Below are 26,079 nucleotides of genomic sequence, written 5' to 3'. Positions count from 1 at the left end.
AAATCTTTATCTGCAATTTCTACAGAAAATCCTTTCACCCATTATTGAGAAATTGTTAAATAAGACTTGAAAGTACTTTTCAGCTACGTGCAGAATTTAACTTAGTTACCTGTCTGCCTGCTGGAAAGAATTGTGTTTCATATCTGTTCACATCTGTGTTTTTCACCAGCATATTTTGTCTTTCTCCTGTATTTTTTCCCTCATCTGCTAATGCATTGTGGGCTTTTGGTATGCAAAGCTAGTAAATTGCAAGGGTGCTATGGGCTGTAAACAACAGAAATAATGGAATAAGTTTTTGTTGTTGTGTTTGGCTTATGATTTCTTAATGAATGTTTTCTTAAACATTTAGATTTTAGTCCAACATAGCAGTACAGATGTTAACTTGGAAGGTGAAGCAGGGAACACACCTATCATGGTAGCATGTTACAAGGACAATCCTGAAGCACTGACGCTCCTGGTAGGTATAATTATCAATTATCAATTATCCATCATCTTTTGTAGTGATTCTCTCTACCTTGGTGCTGTGTTATGTTCAGTGCAGGAAGGTTAATCATAGACCCATTATTCAACTGGCTTTGCATGGGTTACTAAGAAACTTTAATCTTTTGAGAGGGTATATTATATCTATAGCTATCTGAGTGGGTAACTTAAGGGAAAAAACTGATTTTAGAGGTCATTAGAACACAGAATAAAGCACGTGCATTGTATGGCTGTAACATGCAAAAGATAGTTGTACATAAACTTCCTAATACATATGCAACATTTTAAAAATATGACACAGCTACCCAGGAAGCTATATCTGTAATAGTATATTAATTTATCAGATTTTCTGTACATCATTAAGCTGTATCGTGACATTATTTTCCAGATTGAAAATGGAGGAAAAATATGTAAACCAAACAAAACAGGATGTATGCCTATCCATGCAGCAGCATTTTCAGGTGCAAAAACATGTCTGGAAATTCTTTTGAAAAAAGGTAAATATTCTTAAGCAGTGAGTACCAATTTGCTGCTTTAGTTCTCAAGTAACTGTGAAAACAAGCAATTATAACAGCATTTGAACTTACAGAAGTTATTTTAGTTATTCCTATGGGTGATTTATGCTGACAACTTTTGTATGATTGCAGCAGCAAACTAAATGCTTTCCTAAATGTATATTCATCCATTATTAAATGATAGATGTGACAGGCTCATATTTTGAGAAGCAAGAATATTTTTGCACATTTCATATGCTTGTTTTGAAACAATTTATATTTTCTGTTATCTCATTCTCATTTAAAAAAAAAAATCCATTTATTTTCGTTTTTCAGGTGAAGAACTGGGTCACTCTGCTAAAACCCACATCAATTTTACCAATAATGGGAAGTGCAGTCCACTTCACTTGGCAGTTCAGAGTGGTGACCTCGAAATGATTAAAATGTGCATTGAATTTGGAGCCCAGATTGATCTAAAACAGGTAAAACTCAGATTGGAGTGAAATGTGTTTTTGATAAAGCCTAGGTATCTCTAAATCTCTGAGTGGCATGAAAAAAAGATGAGCAGGTAATGATTGTTCGTTTTCTTTACACAAGTTACATAGGGTCATCCCTTCCCAGAAGTGGGATCTTCAGTCTGACCTTTTCTGATCATTCTTGTCTGTCCTCAGCCTTGCCTTGGCCTTTACAGTGTCTTCTTTGCATGCAAACACAAATTTGTGATACTACTGCTGCTTCCAAGGTGTACTACTGCTGCTGTAAGGGTCTGTGCCCAGATGCATTCATGAATAAACGTTTTTAAAAATATCTATCACTAATCAAAATGTTTGCAAGGATGAAATCAACTCACGAGAGCAAAACTATAGTTTTGCCTTTTACTGGTTGATTCTTTGAACACACAGCTTTTGAATGAGGTGATTTTTGTTGCTGGTTTTGTGATGGGTTAAACTGTTTTGAGAATGCTTATGACATTGTGAAAAAGCCCATTGCAATGCATTCACCAAAATTGTCCTGCTCTAAAAATGAGAAAGTCAAAGCCCTCAGGCATATATCAAAGCTGGTTGGTCCCATCTAGCTCAACAAAATCCCATTTTGGCAAATACTCTTCTATTCTTCTGTATATTGGTTAATTATTTTATGAGTATATTTTGTAATAATATTATAGCCTAACATCCCTATACCAGACAATGTTATTTTTTACCTGCAGAAAAGTTGATTTAAGAATGACTTCTAAGGAGGATTCCATTTTAGGAAGTAAATGACATTTTAAAATAATGCATTTTCTGCATGATATAGGTCTATTTGTTTGCTTATTGATTTGTATTGGCCCAGATAGGGTTTTCTGTAGCTTTCATTTGCTTCATCTCCTGTATTAAAGGGTGCTGCATCTGTCTGGTTTTTAATTAAACTATGAAAGGTTGTTAAGAGTATAATTATCTCAAATCTTAGGGACTTCATATAGACTGATGGGCTGGTTCACAGTATGTTAAATAGATTGGAAGTTATGTTTCTGAGGTTTAAATATTTGTATTTTGTCTTGTTTCCCCATTTGTAGAATGAAAAATGCACAGCACTTCATTTTGCTGCCACTCAAGGAGCAACAGAGATTGTAAAGCTAATGATGTCATCCTATGCTGGTGAGGAATCCATTATTGATGCTGTAGATGGGAATAAGGAAACATTGCTTCACAGGTAGGAAGTTGCTGTGCCAGATTTCACTATAAATTGTGAGCCATGATATTCTTAGTTATTTCTTGCGTATGGAACTTTGTGGTATGGGAGATGGTTGTAATGCAGTCTGAAAGAGTGAAAATTTGGTCAGAATTTTAAAAATCTTGGTGCTGATAACAAAATGAAAACAGTTCCAGTTACCTTGGAAACATGTCAAGGAATGGACACTAGCAGTTTGCATTGAAAATTTTCTCCAGTAAAGTTGTAGGGGAACAGGTTTATGGAATTATTCACATCTGACAATGTTGAAGAAATGTCTTCATATCACTTGAGGTTCTCCAGAAAATGAGTGAAAAATAATATAAACTTATGCTAAAAGAATAAGTTATTCTATAAGTTACAAATTTTTAAACTTAGTTTAAAAGCATATTTTCTTTTTATTTTCAGAAAACCCTTATATCTGATCAGGTTAAAGGAAATGTTTGTACACTTCCCTGTGACTTCAAAGTTGCAGATGGTGTTAGTGTATGTAACAATTCTCAAGACTTACAGTCTTTCACACTCCATTTGAAACCAGAGCACAAGACTGTGTTTTGGGAAACTGTGGAGAAGTTTCCCAAATCTTTTGTAGCAGAATGGTACTTAATTAAACGTGCTGGCTCCCAACTCTATGGAATATAATCTGTTTCTCCATTAATACAATTTTTGCAAGAAAAATATGTTTCTCTGCATTTAACTGTCATTATTTGACAGTGTTATTCTACAAGAAGTTTTACAGTATGAAATAATTAGTAGAAGCAATGGAGATGATTGTTCTTTGGACACAGTATAAAGTGGAACAATTCAAAGATAATTGAAGACATTAAAAGAGTTTGTTGTAAAATTAGGATAATGTTTGGGTACACTTGGAAATGTTACCATGGAAGAACATGACTGAAGACAAAGTGATGACAGAATACCAAAGCAAATTGTGCAGACACATGTACTACTTAATAGATAACTGGCTGCCTTATCTGTGATAATTACTGTCCTTAAAAAGGCTTGGTAAAAAGGACAACACTATTTTAGTCCCTGTGTCTGTGAAACAGTAAAAATTATATTACCAAGAATCATTGGGAAGGTAGAAAATCACCCAAATTTCTCGGAACAGAGAATGTAGGAACAGTAACTGGTTGAGAAACAAAGCAGCAGTGAAGCATACTTGATGCTTTTGCATTCCTACTGTCATGCTTCCATCTAAATATTTCATAAAATGACTTCCCTTTCTCTTTAGTCACCTTGGAATTTATTTTAGCATTTGTGAAGCATTCAGTATTAATGTGTGGCTGAAAAGGTCTACTATAGATAAAGGAGGCATCTCTACATATTTGAAACCATGACTTGAGTTTTAAAATATGTCTTTTGAGCAATCGGTTCTAACTATAGTGCACCCAATGTTTTATTGTCCCTTATAATGCTAAGGCAACTGTTATCATTTGAGATACAGTACAACCTTGGAACTGTCCTTCTGTGTTGCTTATTGAGTCAAAATATTTCACAGAGGTCTGGCTTGTGAAAACATTTTGCCTGTGTGTATTTACTGAGCTATACTTTCATGCTTTGGCCAGTTTTTCATAATACATAATCCAGCGCCTTATTGTAGAATAAAACCTGAGAAAATTCCAAGTGTACAGAGAGCTTTAAAATATTTTTGGTAAATGACAACTTTTTATCAGTATACTTAACTAATGCTACTGACTATGCTCCAAATGGCCAACTTTCACCAATTAGTTTGTTCATATTTTTTCAAGTAGACTTGCCTGCCAGAGTCAGTATACATACTTAGACATTAAAATTGTAACCTCACACTGGTAAGATTGCACAAGATACAGCGAAATTATTTTTTAATAGTGAAATGAATTTGATGCTGCTGTCATGCTTGGAAAAAACTGCATATGAAATTTATGGAATTCTGTATTGACCTTGTGTGGCACACCAAATGATCTAACATATGAAATACTGATTCTCCTAAAAAGCTGTGGTAAAATGCCTGTTTACCTACCAATGAGGTCTTTGTTTCCTGCAGTGAGTTTTGACTGTAATAACTGAACTGAACTTAGTTTGAAAAAACAACACCATGCAAAAAAAATAAAAACCAGTTTATTAAGATGAGTTATGTAATAAGGGTATATTTTAAAGTTATTTTAATTTTTTTTATTTGAAAATATTAGAAAATGAAGAAGAATGCTATCCTTTGTCTTGAAACTTCTTTGTCCTTTCTGATATTTCTGTGTTTTTGTATTTTTTCCCTACAGAACAGCATTGTTTGATCATTATGAACTGGCGGAGTATTTGATTTCAATGGTAAATATTTAATCAAGCAACATGTTTAGAGAGATTATTTCTATCTATTGTTGCAGGTCTGCATAGAGAAATTCATAAAGTAGAATGTGTTCTCAGGTATAGGCTATTTAGATAGGTAGATATATACATTTCAGAATGTATATTTGAGAGTTACAGTACAACAGTAGTTGTTGATCCATAATACCATCCTACAGTTACAGAGGATGGAATATTTCATTTTTATTTCCATTATACTTACTCAGAAAAATTTAATAAACATCTTTTACTAAATATAGTGAAGTGGCCTGGTCATCCTACACTCTCCTGACATTAAATATTAGAAAAAGGCTAAACATGCATTGAATTTCATCTGATTTTTTTTCAAGAAATAAATAACTTCTTTAAAGAATGTACATATGATTACTATGGGGTCACATAGCCATATTTCAAATTTTTTGCATGATCTAGAAATATCTTCTATTTTGTGTGGTTTAGCTGTATTTCTTCAGTGAATAATTATGAAGAGCAAAGAGAAGAAATGTAATCAGGGATGCTACTGGCTATGCTCCCAATGTCCATTTGTGCCAATTAAACTAAGGCTGATAGAATCATTTTGTGCCCCATTCGACTGAGGACATTTTCAGAAATCATGAGATTTTTTTTTATATATGTATTTTGGGTTTTTTACTTCATTTCACGGCAATTATGCTAGAAGAATTCTCTTCTACATACAGTTTTGCTTTTCTCAGAAAATCTGTTATAGGATTTGATTTAGTTAGAACTATATGTTGGTCTTACTTTTGATTTAAATATGAAGTGGTGAGGTTTGACTACTTAAACTTTTCCAACAAAACCAACTGTCAACAGAGCTAATTACATGAGAAATACAGGTAAAAGTTTTGCATGTGGAGGCCTGTCTGTACAAAACATTATATCATAAAAATATCTAACATTGCATTTGCTAAGAACAAACTCATTCCTTGAGTGCCATTTCACTAGTTTGGCCTCTTCCATAGAAGATTTTGCTGAGGGTTTCTTTGGCTTTCCATATAAAGTGTGCCAGTTTTGATGCTTTAGGAATGTTTTAGTTTGCCCTGTCTGAGAATGGATCAAAATGTGTCAGTTGGAGTTAGTGGAGTGTCGGATGTACAACCTGTGCTACCTCCTCCCTTGGGCTCCTGGCAAGATCACGGAGCTCTGCCTCTGCTGTGGTGTACACAAGGGTGAAAAAGAAAAGGTGCAGCAGCAATGTTACTGCCTGAAAGGACTAGCAAATTCCAGTTCATAAAGGCTTTCCAGTTTTCATAAAGAACAACATCTATTTATTTTCTGCATTAAATATTCACATTTTATTCAAAATAAATAAGCAGTAATTTTGCACATTTTCTTCCCATTTTTTTGGGCTTTTCCCCCTTTGGCTTCTTTTGTCTTCTCTAAAAAGAAAATTAAATATTAAATTGGTTTAAATAATAATTGATACTTACAAAATAAGCATGCTTGTTTTTATATTAATATCTGCTTAATTCATTTATGTTAATGCACTCGGGGCAACAGAAATGGAAAATTAAATGGAGTTCAGAAACGATTTTACAAATTCTTAATTCAGCTGTATTGTAAATGAGGTAAATATATGTGGCAATATATAAGTTACTTCTTACTGTGATAAGTAATTATGAACACTGCCAAATTAATTTTACTGAAAGCTGAACAATTATGTTAGCTGGTGGGAATGTTATTAAATATTACATAAGGAACTGGAAATTGCTGCCCTGCATTCATTGAAATAAATGAGACACTTGGATAAAAAAGGTCTGTTTCTTGATGAAAAAAAAAAAAAATTAAGATGTTTTCTGACCTTGTAGAAAGGTAAATGGGGAAATTTGAATTACTCCCAAATATTTAATGAACATACGTTGGAAACTTCCTGTTCTCTGTGTAAAGTAATCATTGCACATTTGTTACCTGCTTCTTATTACTACATTACAGGTGTTACCGTCCTAGAAAGTAAATATTGCTCAGGATTGTGATTAATTTTCTCTCCAATTGAGACTGGACCCAAATATGATTCAAGTTAATGGAAAAACAGCCATTGATTTTTTTTCTTTTCAATCTCGTTTGGATATGAGCTGAAATAAAATAGATTTTTTTTTTTTGTGTACTTTGCTCAGCTCATCAAGTTTGACTTGCAACCCAGTATCTAGAAAAAATGATGTGTAAACCATAAAATATTTTCATTGGTTCATTTGCATATATCTTCCTGCTCCCTTGGTGGGATTGTTTTAGATAAATATATTTATGCTTATAGTGGTGCTTTTCTGATGTGGCCATAACGATACTGTGACTATAGTGACCGTACCATCCTGGCAATTTGTGTCAGTGCAAAAGTAGACAAAACAGAGTAAAATATGCCCCCTGTTGATACAGCTGCTTTGGCATCAAAATGGACTTGGTTCAAGTCATGCTGAAGGATAGAAAACTAATGTAGATTGAGCTATGCAGATTGAACTAGACTAATTTCTGGCTGCATTACTTCTTGAATCATGTTCATATAGTGTAGAGGCTTAGAACGTTCTAATTCTGGTAATTGTTTGATAGGTAAGACCACATCATTCAAAGGGCTACAATTTTTGCATTTTTCCATAGTGTCAATCCTGGTATTTTCAATTTAGAATTTTGTATTGAGAATTTAAATAGATGGAAATGTTCTCATATAAAAGATCATGAGCTGTAAGTTCAGTATACCTAGAAGTAGGCCACTCTTATTTTGCCATCCGAATTTTTATATATAGATGACTGGATGTGGCCGATGGTTAGAAAACCTAGTAGTTTTATAGAGATGTAATGTGTTTGTTTATTTATTTATGTAATGTGAAATTACTCATCTGGACCATCTGAGATTACTAAGAATGCCTGTATTTCTGCTAGGCTTATAAAGGGCACAGGACCACTTTAAAGTTTCTTTTACTCATTATTCACCATAAACTTGGAATTCTTTTTCTCAGGGGGCTAATATTGATAGTGTTGACATAGAAGGTCGATCCCCACTTCTGCTGGCCACTTCCTGTGCATCATGGAAAATTGTGAATTTACTGCTTTCCAAAGGTAAAAAGGAATATATACATACTATATATATACATATATATATATATATATATATATATATATATATGTGTGTGTTCATTCAATTTAAAACTCTGTGTCCGCCTTCCCTCTCAATTTGAATTCACTACTTCAGCATCCAGCCCAAGAGCAGCTGAGCTAAACAGCTGCACACTGCTGGTATCCCCTGGGATAAAGGAAGAATTGGTGTGATGATTTCACCCCTTTCACTGCTGTGTGAACAGGCTGTAGAATAATGTGAATAAGAAGAGTGTATGCTATGTGTCATGCCTCTCTCAAGGTGGAGGTGGCACTTGCACTCCATCCCTGCACTCCTTAGCAGCTCGCAAAGGAAGCGGAATGCAGAATAAATACACCACTTAAACAGAGCTGTGTTTCATACCAGCAGTCAATCCTTAAATGTTAAAGCTCACCATTCAATCCTTACCTGTGGTTTTATAAAATCACAGTCACCTTGAAAATGCTTGAGCTATATCTTTTTCATTTTCTGCACTTTGGTTCAAGTTAATGATTATTATTGTATTTCCTCTTGCTAATAGTATAATTGCTTTTTTTTTTTTTTTTAAAAGCCACAGAGTAAGTTTTGAAACTGTAAAAAGGTTGCAGCTTTAAAGATGAGAATGGGTGACTATCTGCATCTTTAAATTTCCTCTTGATTTGTGGGTGATCAGCATCTTGGAATATAAGAGCACCATATAAAACTTAGTGCTGCAATGAAATACAAAATACATACACACAAGAAAACAATGAAAGCTGAGTTTCAGTTGGGGTGAATTTTTTGGGAAGCAAAATCATACATTACAAGGTTGACTTGGAAGAATCTTTCATAGATTTATAAAAATACTTTATAGAATTTTATAGATTAATAAATATTTGTTCCTTTGTCTTAAACATCATTATGTAGTGCCAAGAACCAGCAGTTTTGAAGTTGCTGGTATTTATTTCCATATTTATTTAGGAGCAAATGTATCATTAAAAGATCATCTTGGTCGGAATTTCTTGCATTTGACCGTATTGCAGCCTGGAGGATTACAGCATCTGAATGAAAAATATCTGCAGGTACAGTAATCATCAATTTATGTCTTTCTGTTCCCCTTACTAGGAAAATTTAAAGAAAAAAGCAACTACCATTTTATTTTGCTTTGTTTGTAAAAATTTGTGATACTTGTTAAATAGCCCGGTGTCACAAAAAATGGTTTGAAGAGGTACATATCACATATCTCTTATGAAAACATTTCAAAGCCAATAATACAGTTTTCTTATTGCCAGGCAAAGGAATAACATAATCCCATAAATTATTTTGCTGTTGGGGGATTGAATAGCTCAAGAGGTAGGCAATAAAATATAGAACTTTTCACTTCTATTTTCCCAGTTTGCATGCAGTAAAGCCAGGAGACATGCTCATAATCAGTCAAGATCTAGAACTTTATAAATAGTTTGAAGCATATTCTGCAGAAGCTTTCTGTGGACTGGACCATAATGAAGTCTTGGATTTGGTTTTAAAAATATTTCAAACACAGATTTGTATATGGCTATGTTGAAATGAAGTACTCATATTGATAGAACCCAAGCTTGCCTGAAAAAATTAAATTTGCTGGCCTCCAGAGCTCCAGAAATAGCCTTTTAAATATGAATCAAATATAACTCATTTTATATGTGCTGAAATCTGTGAACACCATTGATTGTAATTCAGGATGGATTTGACCTTGCTTTTCTAAAGATGTAGTGAATCAGTTTTTAAACAGCGATGATAACTCTCAGTTCTCTGCATTGACTTTCCTGTTATAGATTATATTAATAATTCAGACAAATAAGTAGATTGGACAGTGGGAGGGGTTTTTTAGTTGCTTTAAGAAAGGTTTTAGGAGAGTGTTAGACAAGGAAAATGGGTTAATGAAGATGAAAGAAAGAAACAGGGGAGATAAATTTACACTGTAAACCAGTGAACTGCTGGGTTATGACAGTCAGAGGTTTTGCTGAATATAACTATACTGAATATAGACTATAAGACTGCCTTTATGTTTGGTACAAGACTTCTGCTGCCAGCAGTGAGCATTATGTTGGAATGGCAGCAAAGAAAAATTTCCTTTATTGTGCTGTGGATGGGTTGCAGTATGGATGCAGGGTGGAAAACTCTGTTCTTTGAAGAGTAGTCATTTGAAAAAATGGTGACCCACAAATCAGCAGATTTAAAAAAAAGTGCTCTTTGTTTCCAAATTTACTTAAGTTTATTTCACATTTTTAGATACTGCTTTAGAGTACTAATGCTATTGTTGAAAGCTATTAGAAACTGTGGAGCAGAGAAGATGTAATTCTGTGCTTTTGTTTTTGGGTATTTCTTGTGGGGCTAACAGATGGAACATATTAAAAATCTTGTTGTGGATGAAGATAATGAAGGATGCACTCCATTGCATTATGCATGCAGGCAAGGTGTGGCCCTCTCTGTAAATAATTTACTCAGCCTCAACGTTTCCATCTACTCTAAGAGCAGGGACAAGAAGTCACCATTGCACTTTGCTGCCAGGTTAGTATCACAGTCTAGGCAATGGAATCCATGGTTTTCATCCCTGTGTTTTTGACATTAATTTCTGTGTGTGTGTCTTGCAAAGCTATGGGCGCATCAATACTTGTCAACGACTTATAAGAGATATGAAAGACACAAGACTTCTGAATGAAGGTGATAAGAAGGGAATGACTCCCCTTCACTTGGCAGCCCAGAATGGTCATGAGAAGGTAGTTCAGTTTCTTCTGAAGAGGGGGGCCCTCTTTCTCTGGTAAGTATAGAGAATTTCATTCAATGAGCCAAAAAAAACCCTATTCCCTTACATTTTATGTTCATCTGCTGGGAAGTTTATAAGTACAATATATTAAAATAAATATTATATTAATATAAGCAAATAAAAACATAAAGTTAAGAACATGGTTATGAAATACTTTTTTATATAAAAACAGAGAACAGAGGAAAAAAACCAGCAAAACAGAGGACCATGGGTAGCTGTAATACCAAAGCTTCTAATGCTGGGGGAACTGAGGTTTCTCTAAATCCAGCTGAGAAGAATATTGAACATTTTCATGGAAAAAACCCTGTCTTTGAAATACTATAATCATTTCAGCTTCATTTACAGGCTTAAGTAGGGTTTCTTAGGACTGGTAGTTCACAGGCATTCTGCCTTGTACTGTAAGTCCTGCCTTCAGGTCAAAGATCCTCAGATCTCAGAAACAGATGAAAAGGGAGAGATCTAAGTACTATTATTGAGTTGAACCTTTTGCTTCTGAATGGTGCATTGATCATCACATAATAGTTGACAGAATGTATGGACATCTCTGGCAGTAGTCATGCCAAAGAAAAAAAAGGAGGTTAAAGGAGCAGCCATTTACATTCACTTTAAATTTATAAAAAGCTTTTTTATTTATAATTTCTAATTTTATGCCATTACATGTAAGTGATTATAAAGGCTGGACAGCCCTGCACCATGCTGCCTTCGGAGGATACACTCGCACAATGCAGATCATTTTGGATACTAATGTGAAGTGCACTGACAGAGTGGATGAGGAAGGGGTATGTGTTAACATTATTTCTTTTCTGCTGTTACTTTTAGAGGAAATGTCAGGGCTAGGCTATTAGTAGTTTTCCACTGTGCATTACGTGTGTAGTATTTTATTTCCTGTGGCAAACTCAGTTATATTTCACCACTGTTAAAAGTTCATTTCTTGGATAAATATATGATTGCTGAAATTGTTATCCAATTCTTTTAAGTGGGAGACAAAAAGGATTCAAATAGTCTAATAGAAAACATGAAACACTGAATATATTAGACATGTCCCCCTTATCCCCCTATACAGTGCAAGAGTATCTTAGCAATGTGGTACAACTATTGGTAATGCAAATTTAAAGAACTTACACAGATGTGAAAAAATCTGGTATCAACTACAGCTCATTAACATACTGTTTGAAATCCACTGCACAATGATGTCCAACAAAAACAGCACCTGTCTTGCTTTGGAATTTGGACAAATGCAGTGTGTATTAGGTCAAGACAATATCCCTTTCTTGGACAGAAGGCCTCTTGTATGGACTTGTCCCATCAGAAAAATAGGGCAATAATTTTAAAGAGCTGTTCAATTCCCAACACAGAAGTTGTTGCTAATTTCTCTGAGAAGTGGTGTTGAGAACATTTAGAATTACTAGATTAGAAACAAATCTTGACTATAAGTTTATGAGAAGCCTTAATTTCAATTTATGAGAAGTCCTTAGTTTCAATCAGAAAAATCTGTGTGCATTAGAAGACTCTCAGAGGTCACTTTCAGTGTAACTGGATTCCTAAACCACTAATTCCTTTACTTTTATGAAAACATCAAAGGAAAAATAAATGTTTCATGTACAAAATTGCACCCTCAGATTTTCTTGTAGATTTTTTGTATGAGCACATCTGATTATAATTGGAGGCTTCTCTTCTTGATTTTCTAAAACTAATAGATATTAATGAATTGGCTTTTCTTACCTAACAGCGAGTTTCCTCATCAGATTTCGCCCTACTGTAGCTGTAGACATCAAGAACATGCCTCTAGTCTCTGTCAGGATCTCTGACAATATTCTAATGTTTTGTGTTGCTAGTAAAAGCATTCGAGACTTGCAGCTGAGAAAAAACATGTGACTTTTCAATGTGGGAAGGCACAGAAATGTACTTTTTTTTTTAATTACTCGTGTACTGCTTGTCTGCACAGAACACAGCTTTGCACTTGGCTGCACGAGAAGGACATGCAAAAGCAGTGAGGTTACTTCTCGACTATGGTGCGAAAATTCTGTTCAACAAAGCAGTGGCTTCTTTTTTCCATGAAGCAATACACAATAGGAGAAAAGACGTGGTGTCTGCTGTCATTTTGCACAAAAGGTAAAATATACAGAAAATATTTCTTGAATTTATTTGCCCATGTGCTTTGTTTTGTTTTTCTTAAATGAGATTAAGTTCTGAGAATCTGTAGTTTAATAAGTAAAACTTAGTACTTCTTTTAAAATGCCAAAGCTTGTGACCTGTTATAATGAGCACACATAAAAAATAGCATAATTTTAATGGACATCAGGCAATGTGGCAAGTTGTTTTTCATATTACCTTGAGTATTTGGATTCTTTGTGTAAAGAACATGTAGAAGGCATCAGAAATAATTTTGGCCTTTCACATAGTGCTTAAATGCCGATAGAATTTTAATCAAAATGTGAATGCAACAGAAATAATTCAAGAGATTTAATTTAAAATCATGACTCTGAATGTTGCAAGTATTCTAAAATGTGGCATTTTAACTGCAGTTTAGAAAATTTTACGTTAAGGTACAGTGAAACCCCATTTTTGGAATGAAGCAATACACCATTGCCTAAAGATAACATCTTTGGGTAAGAGTTACAAGAATACTGACAGGATTTTACTGTATTTATTATTACTTGCCTAATTTTGTAACCCAAGATTCCAAAATTCTTTCCAGTTTCATATTTTTTAGGAGGCCTTAGCATAGTTGAAACATTTCTGTTTAATTGATAACAGAATTTAACATGAATCATTGTTGCAAAAGTGTCCAGAATATTACCCAGTTACTCCCCGAAGAGTTTCCTTTCCATTTAATAGTGCATAAAATTGTAATACATTATGATTTTCAGTATCTTAAATAAAACTCAAATAATCTAAAAGCAAATTTAAAACAGAACAACAAATCAATTTCCATTATCTGAAATAATTTTTTGCAGATGGGAAGAAGCTGTTGTGACGTTCTCTCACTATTCCAGTGCCAATAAGTGTCCTTTGCTGGAAATGGTTGAGTATCTTCCTGATTCATTTAAAGTAAGTTTTCTGCACATGTTAAAGAAATGACTTCACAAAATAATCTTTGTTTTGTTGCATTCATTTTTCTGCTTGCTGTGCTCACTAATACATGTTATTATAAAACAGAAATAAGTTCACAAAATTATTTAAAAGCATTTTAGTGATAGCCTCAGTTTATCTGGTTTACGTTTTTCAGTATTGGAAAATACTGAAATCTTAGTATTATTTAATTAGTATTATTAATCTTAGCTTCCTCAAATCAATGGAGTTATAAAAGTAATATAAAAATTATATATAAACTTAATGAAAATCATAAGTGAATTGGGTTCAAAATCGTCTGAGATATTTTCACTTTCTTAGCAAATTGCTAAATGACACAGCAGACATGTTTTATAATTAAAATAGCAAGTGATTTGCTTCATATGTATTCATAAACTATTCACACTTCATACTTGTAAACTAGCATGTAGCCTTGTAAACTGCATTTGTATTTGACTCCATCAAAACTCTGGAATTTTATGTCTTCAAAACATGCATCATAAAATCTGTCTGAGTCATCACATTCTGTTATCTGATCATTGTATTTACAGTCATTTCCTTCTGGTCTAAACACATTCTTTCTGTTGAACATTGTCTATATCACCTTAATTCACTTTTCTGTTCATCTGTAAAGCTGGTGCTGGACAACTGCATAATTGAGTCTTCAGAGGAAAAGACAAGTCGAGACTTCTATGTAAGTAGATGAAAAAGTCTGGGAAAGTACACAGCACATATATTTTAATGTACATGTCAAGCTCATATATGTAAGGTGCTGTTGTAGATGAATCTCAGCTCTTAACACAGGAGACAGGCTTTATTTTATATTTTGGACTGTATATGGCTCGAAGTTCAGTTTCTCTAATCTTCATGTTTACATATTTTAATAAGTGTGACGTTAAACTACTGCAATCCATAAACTGTATCTTTGCTGTGTTAATTATTGCAATCAATCTGGGTATCAGAGGTGATGAGTATTTCAAAATAGCAGTGAGAGAAGACACATAATACCTATTTATGCATATCAAAAGTATGCTTATAATAAGTAGTGCAATTGTCATCAATAATTATGAGTTCAGCATGTGTCCTTTTGTAACTACTTGTCCAAAACCTTAAGCAGTAGATTGCTTTTAACACTAGGGAAATATGAATGTTCTCCTGTTTTGTTGTTTTTGAAACCATATTGAAAACCACCTTATGAATGATTATATTGGATTGTGTCTACATCATTAACAGAAAACTTGCAAATTTTTTTGCTACTGCACATTTTCTCTATATTGTATTATCAAAGCCATATAACTTTTAAAGACAAGCTTTTCCTTAGAAGCAGCATTAAAACAAATCAGTTATGAAAATGACCTTTCTTAATAGTAACAGTTTAGTAAGAAATATACAATTTTTTTTACAATTCAAAATGTCTGTTTGTTTAAACATCTTGCAGTCACAAACGTGATGGCATGTGTTCAGCTAACAATGAATACACATCTTGGTTCTCACTACCTTGACACAATATGCTTCTTTTTTCTCTGAAGGATAGCCTTTTTTGTATTAAGAACATTATCGAAGACTGACATAATCATTTGCATTATATTTAATTCTGTGTATGTTTGTTATATAGATTGAATATAACTTCAGATATCTTCAGTGTCCCTTGACACTTAACAGGAAAGTAAAGGATGGTGAAGAAATTTTCTATGAACCACTTACCACTCTAAATGTAAGTTCTAGTTTTCTCTGACATCATTGGCTGCTGCCTTGGTTTAGACAAAATCAAGGGGTTTGAATTTTTCATCGTAATATTTCTTCTCCAAAGCCCATACCTCTGTATGTTTAAAGTATATCAAAATTAAGTATGGGCCAAAATTCTAAGTCATAAGTAAAATTTCTTTTAGGTTTAGGTAAAACTATGAATGCTCAAGATACTGTGCTGTATGTACAGGTAGTGCATCAAAGAAAAACACACTCCAGTCATTGTAGTGACCTTGCACTGGAATGTAAGGAGCTGAAAAATCCTGACAAACCGATTTGTTTCATATGTTAATTGTGAAATACTTATGATGCCTGAAACAAATTTGTGGTTTTTTGCATTGTCAATCTGTTCTCTCATTCTTTGTCAGAAAATGTTTATATAAGAAACTTTCTGGCGTAACATACTTACTTTTTGAGATTCCTGTTGGCAATTAGTTGTTATACTGTCTAATAATAAATAATTTTCTCATAGCATGTAAAAGCATGGTCTCACAGGTATCATTGAAAATAGTCTGTATAATTTTTGAAGCTGAAATAGACCAACAGAGCCCCAGCAGAGAAGCTGAATGCCTTAGGAGGCAGAGAGAGGGCAAGATAGTAATGGTTTTGGGCCAGAGTGCTTAATCAAAAGAACTTTGCAGTATCTTTCACAGATTTTAATTTTAATTAGGCTAGTAGTCAGGTAAAAAAAAGTGGCCTAGCCTGTTTTGTAAGCACTTTGCTTGCCTAGATGGATTAAGTTTGACCCTTCTGTATTTGTGTTTTGCAGGCCATGGTACGCCACAATCGCATGGAGCTACTCAGTCATCCTGTGTGTAAAGAATATTTGCTTATGAAATGGTTGGTCTGTTTACAAATATATATAAAATACAATACTTCATGTAAAGATAAAGACAATTCCTGGAAGTTGTTTATTAAAATGTGTGTATTTATAGGGTTGACTGAGCAAATGTCTTTTCCATAAGACAAGCAACTTTGTACTTAGCAAAGATTTTTTGGTATTTGTAACAAAGACAACTACTGTCTTTGTTTCCTCTTTATTGCAAAAGTGTGTAATAAGGTTGCCAAGTTAAAAATGAAAGGAACAGTATTTCAGAGTGGCAAATACACTTTTGTTCACATAAGTGATGAACACATTCATCACAAAGGGACATTCCTGAAATGTTTATTTCCTCGTCTCATTGAGCTCATTACTGACTGTTAAATTTGAATGCATGCTCTTCAGAATTTGAAAAGTGTTGTAACTTTAACATTCTCACTTTCAAGGATGGCCTATGGGTTTCGAGCACATCTAATGAATTTAGGCATATATTCTCTTGGTCTCATCCCACTGACTCTTCTGGTCACTCACATACAACCAGGAAGACCTTTGAATGGAACAGAGCTCTATGAAGCCAGACCATTAGAATATGAGGTACTTTTATTAGTAGCCACAGTATGTTTAGGATTTTTATAGCAAAGAGGTATGATTATTTAAATAATTTCTATATTAATTTATGATGTAGCAACTCTAAGGAATAAAACTGAAGTGTATATTTCTAAAAAAATTCAGCAGCAACCTCTTTAGATAATTATCAGTTCTTATTTGTTATTTTTATTTTTTCTGAGAAATTTATATTTGGTACATAGTTACTTCATTTTTTCCCTGAAGTGAACAATATTTGTTTAATAGTGATGAAAAAATATTCACATGAGAGAAAAGGCATAGAACTGAAACAGGAACTCAAAAAGGATATGCTAGAAGAAATATGAAATGAAATAAACTCAAGGAATATAAAAGCTCTATTAAGATATCCTGATATATGAAAAAGTCGTAAGAATCATATATACAGCCCAACCCAGTACATGGATTTCACAATAAATATTAGTGAAACAGAATTTAGATAGTAATAAGTATATGACACAAGCTAACAGGGTTACTTAACTTGGAAATATAATGTATATATAATAGTTAAAAGAGGAAATGAACATTCCTTTAATAATTTCCATTTTCTTTTATGTTCTGATTTTTGTTTCAGGATTCATACTTCACGAGGGTGTGTATGTGTTTAGTTTTAATTATGAGTTTACTGGGCATCTGCAAAGAAATATTTCAGCTGATTCAGCAGGTAAGTACATAGAGAAATAACTTTAATCAGACAGTGTGCTTGCATGGCAGTTTGTATAATAATGAAATTAATCTGTTTCCTGATTAGAAGGGAAATTTCAATTTATACTTTTTAATTTCTATATATAAAGATTTAAACTGAGAAGACAATTTAAATAGTGTATTGAATTCACTGTTTTAATGATGGATGACTTGTACATATTAACCTTTCTCTCTTAAATCTTAGAAATTGAAATATTTGTTGGATTACTCCAATCTCCTGGACTGGACCATTTATACTACAAGCATAATTTTTGTGTCTTCTTTATTTATTAATACACCAGCTCATTTGCAGTGGGAATGTGGAGCAATTGCTGTATATTTGTCTTGGATGAACTTCCTTCTTTATCTTCAACGGTAAAATTGTTTTATGGGCTTTACAATAAAATATTTTGATATTATCAGATCATTTACATATCCTAACCTGTGGCTGATCAAGTCTGAGAGTCCCATTTGGTATTTTTTTTTCAAACTATACAAGTTTCCAAATTAAGATCATAGGAATTTTTATCTCTGATGAACCGTAAAGTTGATTTCAGTGTTTTTCATGTACAGCATAACAACATATGTTATAGAAGCTATAGAAATAACAATGTTTATGTTAATTTTAATTAAGGATAGCCATGCTTTATTTTAGCTTTTTTAAATCATCTTTCATTACACTGAATACACTTTGACTGTAAAAGAACCCAGAAGGATATGAATTATGAAAGGCATAAAGAAGTCAGGTTTTATGAGTAATACCTGGGAGAAGGTAAATTCTTTTATCATTTCCCATATTAAATGGCACATCTCACTTCTTTATACCATAGTGTCCTATAAATGAATTACAGTGGATGACATTATTTCTTCAGTTGACATTATGTCTTTTTATTGCCCTTAATTATCCATAAATCTTGTCACTGGTATAATAGTGCCCAAGAGTTATGAACTGCAACAGAGCTGGGTGGAGGAAAAAAATAGTGTGGGTGTAGTGCTTAATAAATTAAACACATTTGTGCCTGAGCAGGACTGCATGTGATAACACTGCATAAATGTTCTTCCAGTTTTTATTGTATACATGCACTAATCACCCCTGTGAAGTCTTGCAGACAGACAAACACAACATTCGCTGATTAATTTCAGGGTTGTTTTACTGTAGTAGGGATGTTTAAGGACACAGTTTGTAAACAGAGTTGATATCAAAGACAGTACCTTTATGGTCTTGCCTCTGCTGCAAACCTTGTCCTCTCCTGTCTGATCTTGGACAGCAAATGGATGGGTGTGTCCTGTCTGCTCTGGCAAAATGGGGGTTGAACCTAAACAGTAAAAAGGGAACAGATGATTGCACAACCTCTCTCCTGCTTGGATGAAATGCCTTTCTGTCCTGGCTATTTTTTCAAGTGTGTAGCAGTAGAACTCTACACATGTTTATTCTAACTCATTCAGCTGTCTCTTCCCAAAGCAACCTGTGATTCCATTGACTTGAACTGGAATTTGCCTAATAAATGCCTAATAAGTAAGAGAAGATCAGGTTTGCTTTATTTCCAGCTTGACCTTCCCAGTCTTGAACATAATGTTTCAGAGTGAAAGACATGCATAGGGAATTTCACAGTTGCTACTGTAGTAGCATTAAAAAATCTCCAGTCCCTGGATTTGAGAGAAGACATAAATTCCCAAGTTCAGGTTTGAAAGAAAAAGTAATTTAGTATGCTATATGATAATTCCTGTTCTGAGATTTAGTTTTTGTGTTAAACAGGAATTGGAGAGGCTTAACAACAACAGACTGTTGTTGGAAACACAGATGTCTTAAAATTGTGCTACTCTCCTTCTCTTCCTGAGCAATGTGTTTCTTTTTGTCTGTTTGTTTTCCATTATTTGTATTACACTGAAACTACGTAACATCATTTTTCTCACATCTTGTAAAAAGTGAAATCTTTTAAATCAGACATGTGGCTGCTATGTGGATTATAGTGCCAGCTGTCCTTTGTTCTGATTGCTACTTTGCTTTGAGAAGGAGAAAAATCTGGATAATTTGCTAATGTTTTTATTCTGAATGCAGCAGTGATACAATTCTGTACTGCCTATGCCTATGGAGAGAATAAATGTTATCCATGAAAAGTATTATCTTGAAAATTGTTCATGTGCATTATAAGATAATGCAGTTTAAATTTCTGTGAGTAGGATCACTTGCACTCTTTTGGATGTGAAAGTAGAACAGGTTTGTTATCATTACCAAATCACTCAAAGAGGCAGTGTCTCTTTCCACAGATTAAAAACAGCATTTCTTACTGCCTTACATAAATAACTGCAAGGAACTCTAACTTCAGTATTTAATGGTTTAGGGGTAGACTTGGCAGTGTTAGATTCATGGTTGGAATTGATTATCTTAAAAGTCTTTTCCAAGCTAAGTGATTCTATGACTGATTCTATTATCTTTTTTGTTTACTTATTGCCTAGATTTGAGAACTATGGAATCTATGTTGTGATGTTCTGGGAAATTTTGAGGACTTTAATTCGGATTGCTGTGGTTTTCTTTTTCCTGATACTGGCTTTTGGGCTGAGTTTCTTTGTCCTTTTGGGTTCACAGGTTAGTTCAATAGTAAAGTTAAGTTTTTACCATTATAAATATTATCTTTGACTAAAGCATCTCAAGACTTTATTTACAGATTTCATCAGTTGGGTTTTTTTCTTTATTTTGATACTTCTTTTTGCAGCAAACATACAGCACACCTCTGCTTTCTGTAATGAAGACATTTGCAATGATGCTGGGAGACATTAATTACCATGATGCATTCCTTGATCCTTTACTAAGCAGTGAATTGCCATATCCATTCCTGAGTTACACAGTCCTCATTATATTCACCTTGCTTATTCCAATCCTGCTTATGAACTTGCTAGTAAGTAATCTATTTATTAATATACAAAAGTGGTTAAACATGGGTATATAGAGTTCTAGTGTACAGAATTACTTCAGTAAGTGACAGCCCTTCATTGTTTAACAGAGATTTTCAGTAACATTATAAAATGTTCCCATTCTCTGCACCTGTTTTTCATCCAGTTTACTGCTCTGAGTATTTTTCCACACCTCACTCTTGTAGGAGTATCTTGTATATCTTTAGGTAATAACTCTGATGGAATTTGAATTGGATCTGCAATGTATTATATTGAGGTCTTGATAAATAAAGTTGGGGAAGAATGAGTTTTGTTCAATCCCTTGTTGTATCATAACCTAACACTAACAAAATTAATTAAAAAAAAAAATAAAACCCAAAAAGCCCAAACTCAAATATTCATTGCACATCAAACAGCAATCAGAAGTAGTGTTACAACTAACAAACATGACCTGAATGTCAGGAATCAGAAAACATGATAATGGTGAAAAAGGGGGAAAATATGTAATGTATCTTCAGCCACATTCCATTGGATATAATTTTTAATTAGGAAATCACATTTTCACATGAGCTAAGCAATAAAAGTCAAACACCTCATGTGTTTTTTAAACTTGTTTACTGCAGCCATGATCCTACTTAATCAAGAGATCAACCTTTTTAACACTACAGCAGTAATGAAAAATATAAAAGAAGGAATGTTATTCTTGGCAAAAGTAGCACTTCAATGCCTTGTCAACAGTGTTGTCAGTAAAAGCAGTTTCTACATTTATTGATACATGTTTTCCAAATATGCAAAATTTTTTTTCAAATTCAAATGAAAAAATAATTTAAGCCTAGAATATTTTTTTTATTTAAGTGTGAATGACAAATATGATTGAAAATGAAAAAATAGGTAATGAAATATCTCTTTTTTTTCTAGATTGGTTTGGCTGTTGGTGATATCGCTGAAGTACAGAAATATGCTGCACTCAAAAGGATTGCAATGCAGGTGAGTAACACAGCATGAAAGCATCAAATATTTGAAGTACATATTATTGCATTTTAGGATATCTGTAAAGCAAATTGGTGACCATGACATCTTATTCTGAATCTTGTTTTCACTCATATGAGTCATTGCCAAGGAATCATACAAGAAAATGTATTTTTAAGGATCTTTTCAACCATCAGATCAAGCAATTCTGAGTTTTTCCAAAACCAGAATCTCAAAATCAGTCACTGCAATGCTTGAAATCACATTTGTCTTTTAGTTAAAGAATCTGTGCAGTGGAAAGTACAGAAATCAAAAGGATACCAAATTCATTCTGCTGTACAAAATTCTCATTAGTCAAAAGAGTGCACATCTATGTGAAGTAATTAATTCTGTTCTCAGTATTAGTATGACTATTTAGTTTTAGTGTCTGGCTGGACTATTCAAATATTATACCACTGTTTGCAGTATGTGAATATAATGGCATGATGGTTATTTTCACATATAATGTGTATTTATCTTAAGACAACACATCTCATTGTAAATGTAAATCTACATTTAGGTTAACCTTCACACCAACTTAGAGAAGAAGCTGCCATTTTGGTTCTTAAGTCGGGTGGACCAGGAATCAATCACTGTATATCCCAACAGGCCAAGATACTGTGGATTTATGGTAAGATGGTGAATATTGCTTAGAAGGATTCTTATCAAAAAGGGATATCATTGACTTTGTACACACATTGCTAAGGACACTGTGTTAATAAGATGCAGTCATTAACTGGCATCAAGGGAATTGTCATTAGATCTTGACTAAGGTCAGTGAAATCGATAAATCAGTTTCAGTGCAGCTGTATTCAGATAAAATTATTGGGTAAATAGTCAGTGACCTATAACTTTATGAAGTGAGACAAGCTACAAAAGATGTTCAGATAAAAGGAAGAAATACTTCCTTTGGGCTTATCTGCTTTTGTTTCTTCAGTTTGAATTTCAGCTGTTGTTGATACACTGAATTGTCTTATAAAACAAATTTTGCAAAGCAAATGTTTTAACGTATAAAAAAATAACATCAGAAAGTCTTGTCAGTGTTAGCACTGTGTGAAGACTTACCATTCACATATTTAATCTATTGTCAAACTGTGGGATCCGTTTAAGTTTGGTTCCATGTTTTATTTAGAGTGTGTTCCAATATTGCTTTGGGTGTGAAGACTCTACCACATATGCACAGAGCCCTGATACAACACTGGAACTGGAAGTTCTGAAGCAGAAATACAGGTATTTTTCTTTGTATTTTACAGTTGTAAAAATAAGTTGAACCAATATTACAAACATACTCCTATTTTAAAAAACATTTTAAATCTCCATACTAGAAAGTAAAATTCAGTGTCCCCAGCTCAAACCAATGCAGCCTGTTGCTCAGTAATCTGAAGTAATGGGGAAGATGCATTTTCATTTTAGATAATTGCATTTGGAGGTTTTCAAGGGTTATTTGGTACTCCCAAATGATGTAATTCCAGTTAGTTTGCAAGTACACACAATCTGTTGCTGACTTTACCCTGGTCTGATGGTAAATCACATTCAGTATGTTTCCCCAAAACTGGATTGGTATCTTGATTCTTCCTTGAACAAATCATGTTCCCCAAAGCCTTGGAAGGAATTCTTTGTACTTTCTTGACTTGTCATACCAACATATCCATGAGAATAGTTTCAGAAGAGCTTTCTGTGAATGTATAGCTAGAAAAATGTATTGTTACCCACTCAGCCTCACTTTCCCCTGCACCTTCTCTCCATTTTTTCCTTTCCCTTTTTTTTATTAAATCAACCAAATTTTTATCTTCCTGCACATATTTGGATTAAGTATTTTTTTTGAGTGAAAGACTCAGCAAGAGTTGAAGGAGGGTGAGACTACACCCTACAGATCTAGGCAAATCATGGACTTCAGCAAATCTTTCTTCAAATGTATACTACCTCAATATAGTATAAAACAACACAACAGATTCTTTCTTAGTTGGATTTTTTTTTGCTACAGAGAAGAAAGAAAACAATAATTTTATAAAACTATTCACAATAGAATAACTTTTGATGGTATCATTATGGAAAGTAATTTTTACTATTCTGAAAATGTTAACTGAAAACTCTTACTACATTGCCAGTGTTTTTTTATTATCAGAGTTCAAAACAGAGCTCAGTTACTCCTGGAGCTAGTGTCAGTGCTGGGTGTACATATTTTTGTGTTTTGGTTTGGGGCATTTTAATTCTTGGGATTTTCACATATTTTAAGATGTATTACCATTTCTTGTTAAAAAAAAACAAACAAAACAACTACAGAAAAACCTAACTACACCTAAAGCCCCCCAAGTGTTCTTCATAAAGAACCTTTTCAGTTACACTAGATTTCATGTTGTAATTTTGTAAGTCAAGACATTCATAAAAGTAGATTTTGAAGATGCCTGTTTGGTAGCTTTCTAAAGACAATTTCTATTCACATTTCCCATATCTTTCACTGTTTCTTTATAGACAACAGATACTATGTTCTGTATGTGTGATGCTAACTTAGTTTAACTATTTAGTTGCATCAATTGCACTTTGGGTAGCACTTTGAAAAAGATCAGTAAGTGCTTCATCAGTATTTCTCATATGCTGTAAAAGTAGTTGTGAATTTCACTGAATGTTTTTGGTTGCTTTATTGCCATTGCAACTCTGGCCTTTCTCTTGCCACACAAGAAAATAGGTCAATAGGAAAAACTTTTGATAGAGCAGTCAACAACTTTGAGAGTGAAGTTGCTTCTACCTTAACTATATATTAAGTTACTTTTCACAAGAACCACAGATTTGTTCTTTAATCCTATTTCCTGTAACATGGAGAAGTACTTCAGTTTGAAGAATTAAATGTATTCTAGATAATAGTCTTTGTTAGCAGAAGGGTTTCATTAAGTACTGTCAGTTTTTGCATCTGTAATTTCAATGACTTAAATGTCCTTCAAAAACAAATGACAAAGCCTGATGAGTATTTGTTTGTTTGCTTGCTTTTTAGGCTCAAAGATATATCAACATTGTTGGAAAAGCAACATGACCTCATTAAACTGATTATCCAAAAAATGGAGATCGTGTCAGAGGCTGAGGATGAAGACAGCAATGATTTATTTCAGCACAAATTTAGGAAAAGGCAGCTAGAGCACAAAAATAGTAAATGGGATACAGTGTTAAAAGCTGTTAAAACGAATGTGCCTAACCCAAGCACAGAAAAGAACAGCTTCTTCTAGCCTTGGCTATGATATCATGTTGTATTATCATTTTGTTCTACTTTAAGGTCACTTCTTTTATTGTCTTTGCATAATGTTAATGTGATACATCATGTACTCAAGTATAAAAAAAAGCCAGATCCAAAACCAGGATGCAGGTGCTCAAAACAGTATTTAAGGAGACTGGAGATGTCTACATCCAAAACTGTGATCCTAAAAGTGACTGGCTAATCAGGAAAGTGCCTAATTTAACAGAGGCCAACCTTGCTGTCCTGGCAGTTCCCAAGGCTTCTGTCTAGATCTGTTCCTGGATTTGGCCCTAGGACACTTAGGTCTATATGTAATTACATCATTTTCTGTTACGAATATTTTTAGAATTTCTAAATTTTTAGAAATTAGATTCTAGTCATTTACTATTTCAGATGTTTGGAGAGAGCCAATGGGCATTATGTAGCTTCAAGAAAAAGTATGAAACTAATCTGACAGAATGCACTGGAAGTTTTGCTGAGTAGGGACTGCAGGATCAGGCCTGAAAGGTAGGAAATAAAGGATAATGAAGTTGTAATGTAAGGGAAGAGCTACTTTCTTTTTTAGATAAGTGGAAGCAATTCACAGAGGGATCATTTATACTGGCATGCATAGAGCAATGATAGAATGACATGTTTAATATTAGTCATTTACAACTTGCTGTCCTTATCCTGCTAATGTGATTTTGGCCATCCTGATAACCTAAAACTTATCTTGCTACTTTAATTTGCACTTTGGTTTTATTATTCATTTGCTGAATATTCAGTGCATTATGTAATATATGGTAATATATTAAATTTAGAAATAAACATGAATGAAAATGTGCTTGAGTACCCCAATATATTTGTTTCAAAACCAGTGCTAATAAACTAATTATGACTATATGTGGTGGTAAAGGCTCTGTGCTCTGCCTTTGAATTTAGACATTTTCTTTAAGAAATTAGTATACTTTTAATTCTTCCCATAAAAACCAATTACGGTTCCTGTTTATATAAAAGGTAGTCACCAGAAAGTAATTCACACTGTACAGCAGGAGTTGTCCAGTCTTTAGAAAACACTAGAAGATACACCATAAATTAGGGTGACTTATGCCTTAAAATTGCCACAGATGTTCAGTGGGAAAAATTCTTTCTTACCCAACT

At 33.6% G+C, this 26,079-nt stretch overlaps 1 protein-coding gene across 1 annotated transcript in view; it reads left to right on the top strand.

The window, feature by feature from the left end:
- Positions 1 to 25,762, top strand: part of TRPA1 (transient receptor potential cation channel subfamily A member 1) — a 31,153-nt gene extending 5,391 nt beyond the window's left edge. The window contains exons 4-27 of the mRNA XM_015650395.2: positions 350 to 457; positions 869 to 977; positions 1,311 to 1,456; positions 2,530 to 2,666; positions 4,940 to 4,988; positions 7,970 to 8,069; positions 9,046 to 9,146; positions 10,442 to 10,611; positions 10,697 to 10,861; positions 11,532 to 11,646; positions 12,813 to 12,979; positions 13,825 to 13,918; positions 14,574 to 14,633; positions 15,555 to 15,653; positions 16,455 to 16,525; positions 16,952 to 17,099; positions 17,704 to 17,793; positions 18,019 to 18,188; positions 20,271 to 20,400; positions 20,528 to 20,710; positions 21,624 to 21,692; positions 22,234 to 22,344; positions 22,846 to 22,943; positions 24,703 to 25,762. Coding sequence (XP_015505881.1) covers positions 350 to 457; positions 869 to 977; positions 1,311 to 1,456; positions 2,530 to 2,666; positions 4,940 to 4,988; positions 7,970 to 8,069; positions 9,046 to 9,146; positions 10,442 to 10,611; positions 10,697 to 10,861; positions 11,532 to 11,646; positions 12,813 to 12,979; positions 13,825 to 13,918; positions 14,574 to 14,633; positions 15,555 to 15,653; positions 16,455 to 16,525; positions 16,952 to 17,099; positions 17,704 to 17,793; positions 18,019 to 18,188; positions 20,271 to 20,400; positions 20,528 to 20,710; positions 21,624 to 21,692; positions 22,234 to 22,344; positions 22,846 to 22,943; positions 24,703 to 24,931 — 2,919 coding nt within the window. The 3' untranslated portion in view covers positions 24,932 to 25,762. The remainder of the gene's footprint in view (positions 1 to 349; positions 458 to 868; positions 978 to 1,310; positions 1,457 to 2,529; positions 2,667 to 4,939; positions 4,989 to 7,969; positions 8,070 to 9,045; positions 9,147 to 10,441; positions 10,612 to 10,696; positions 10,862 to 11,531; positions 11,647 to 12,812; positions 12,980 to 13,824; positions 13,919 to 14,573; positions 14,634 to 15,554; positions 15,654 to 16,454; positions 16,526 to 16,951; positions 17,100 to 17,703; positions 17,794 to 18,018; positions 18,189 to 20,270; positions 20,401 to 20,527; positions 20,711 to 21,623; positions 21,693 to 22,233; positions 22,345 to 22,845; positions 22,944 to 24,702) is intronic.
- Positions 25,763 to 26,079: the final 317 nt, after the last annotated feature.

Source organism: Parus major, chromosome 2, assembly GCF_001522545.3.
Source record: "Parus major isolate Abel chromosome 2, Parus_major1.1, whole genome shotgun sequence".
In the NCBI taxonomy this organism is placed as follows: domain Eukaryota; kingdom Metazoa; phylum Chordata; class Aves; order Passeriformes; family Paridae; genus Parus; species Parus major.
The sequence above is the reverse complement of the archived record's forward strand: the minus strand, read 5'-3'. Positions and strand labels throughout refer to the sequence as shown.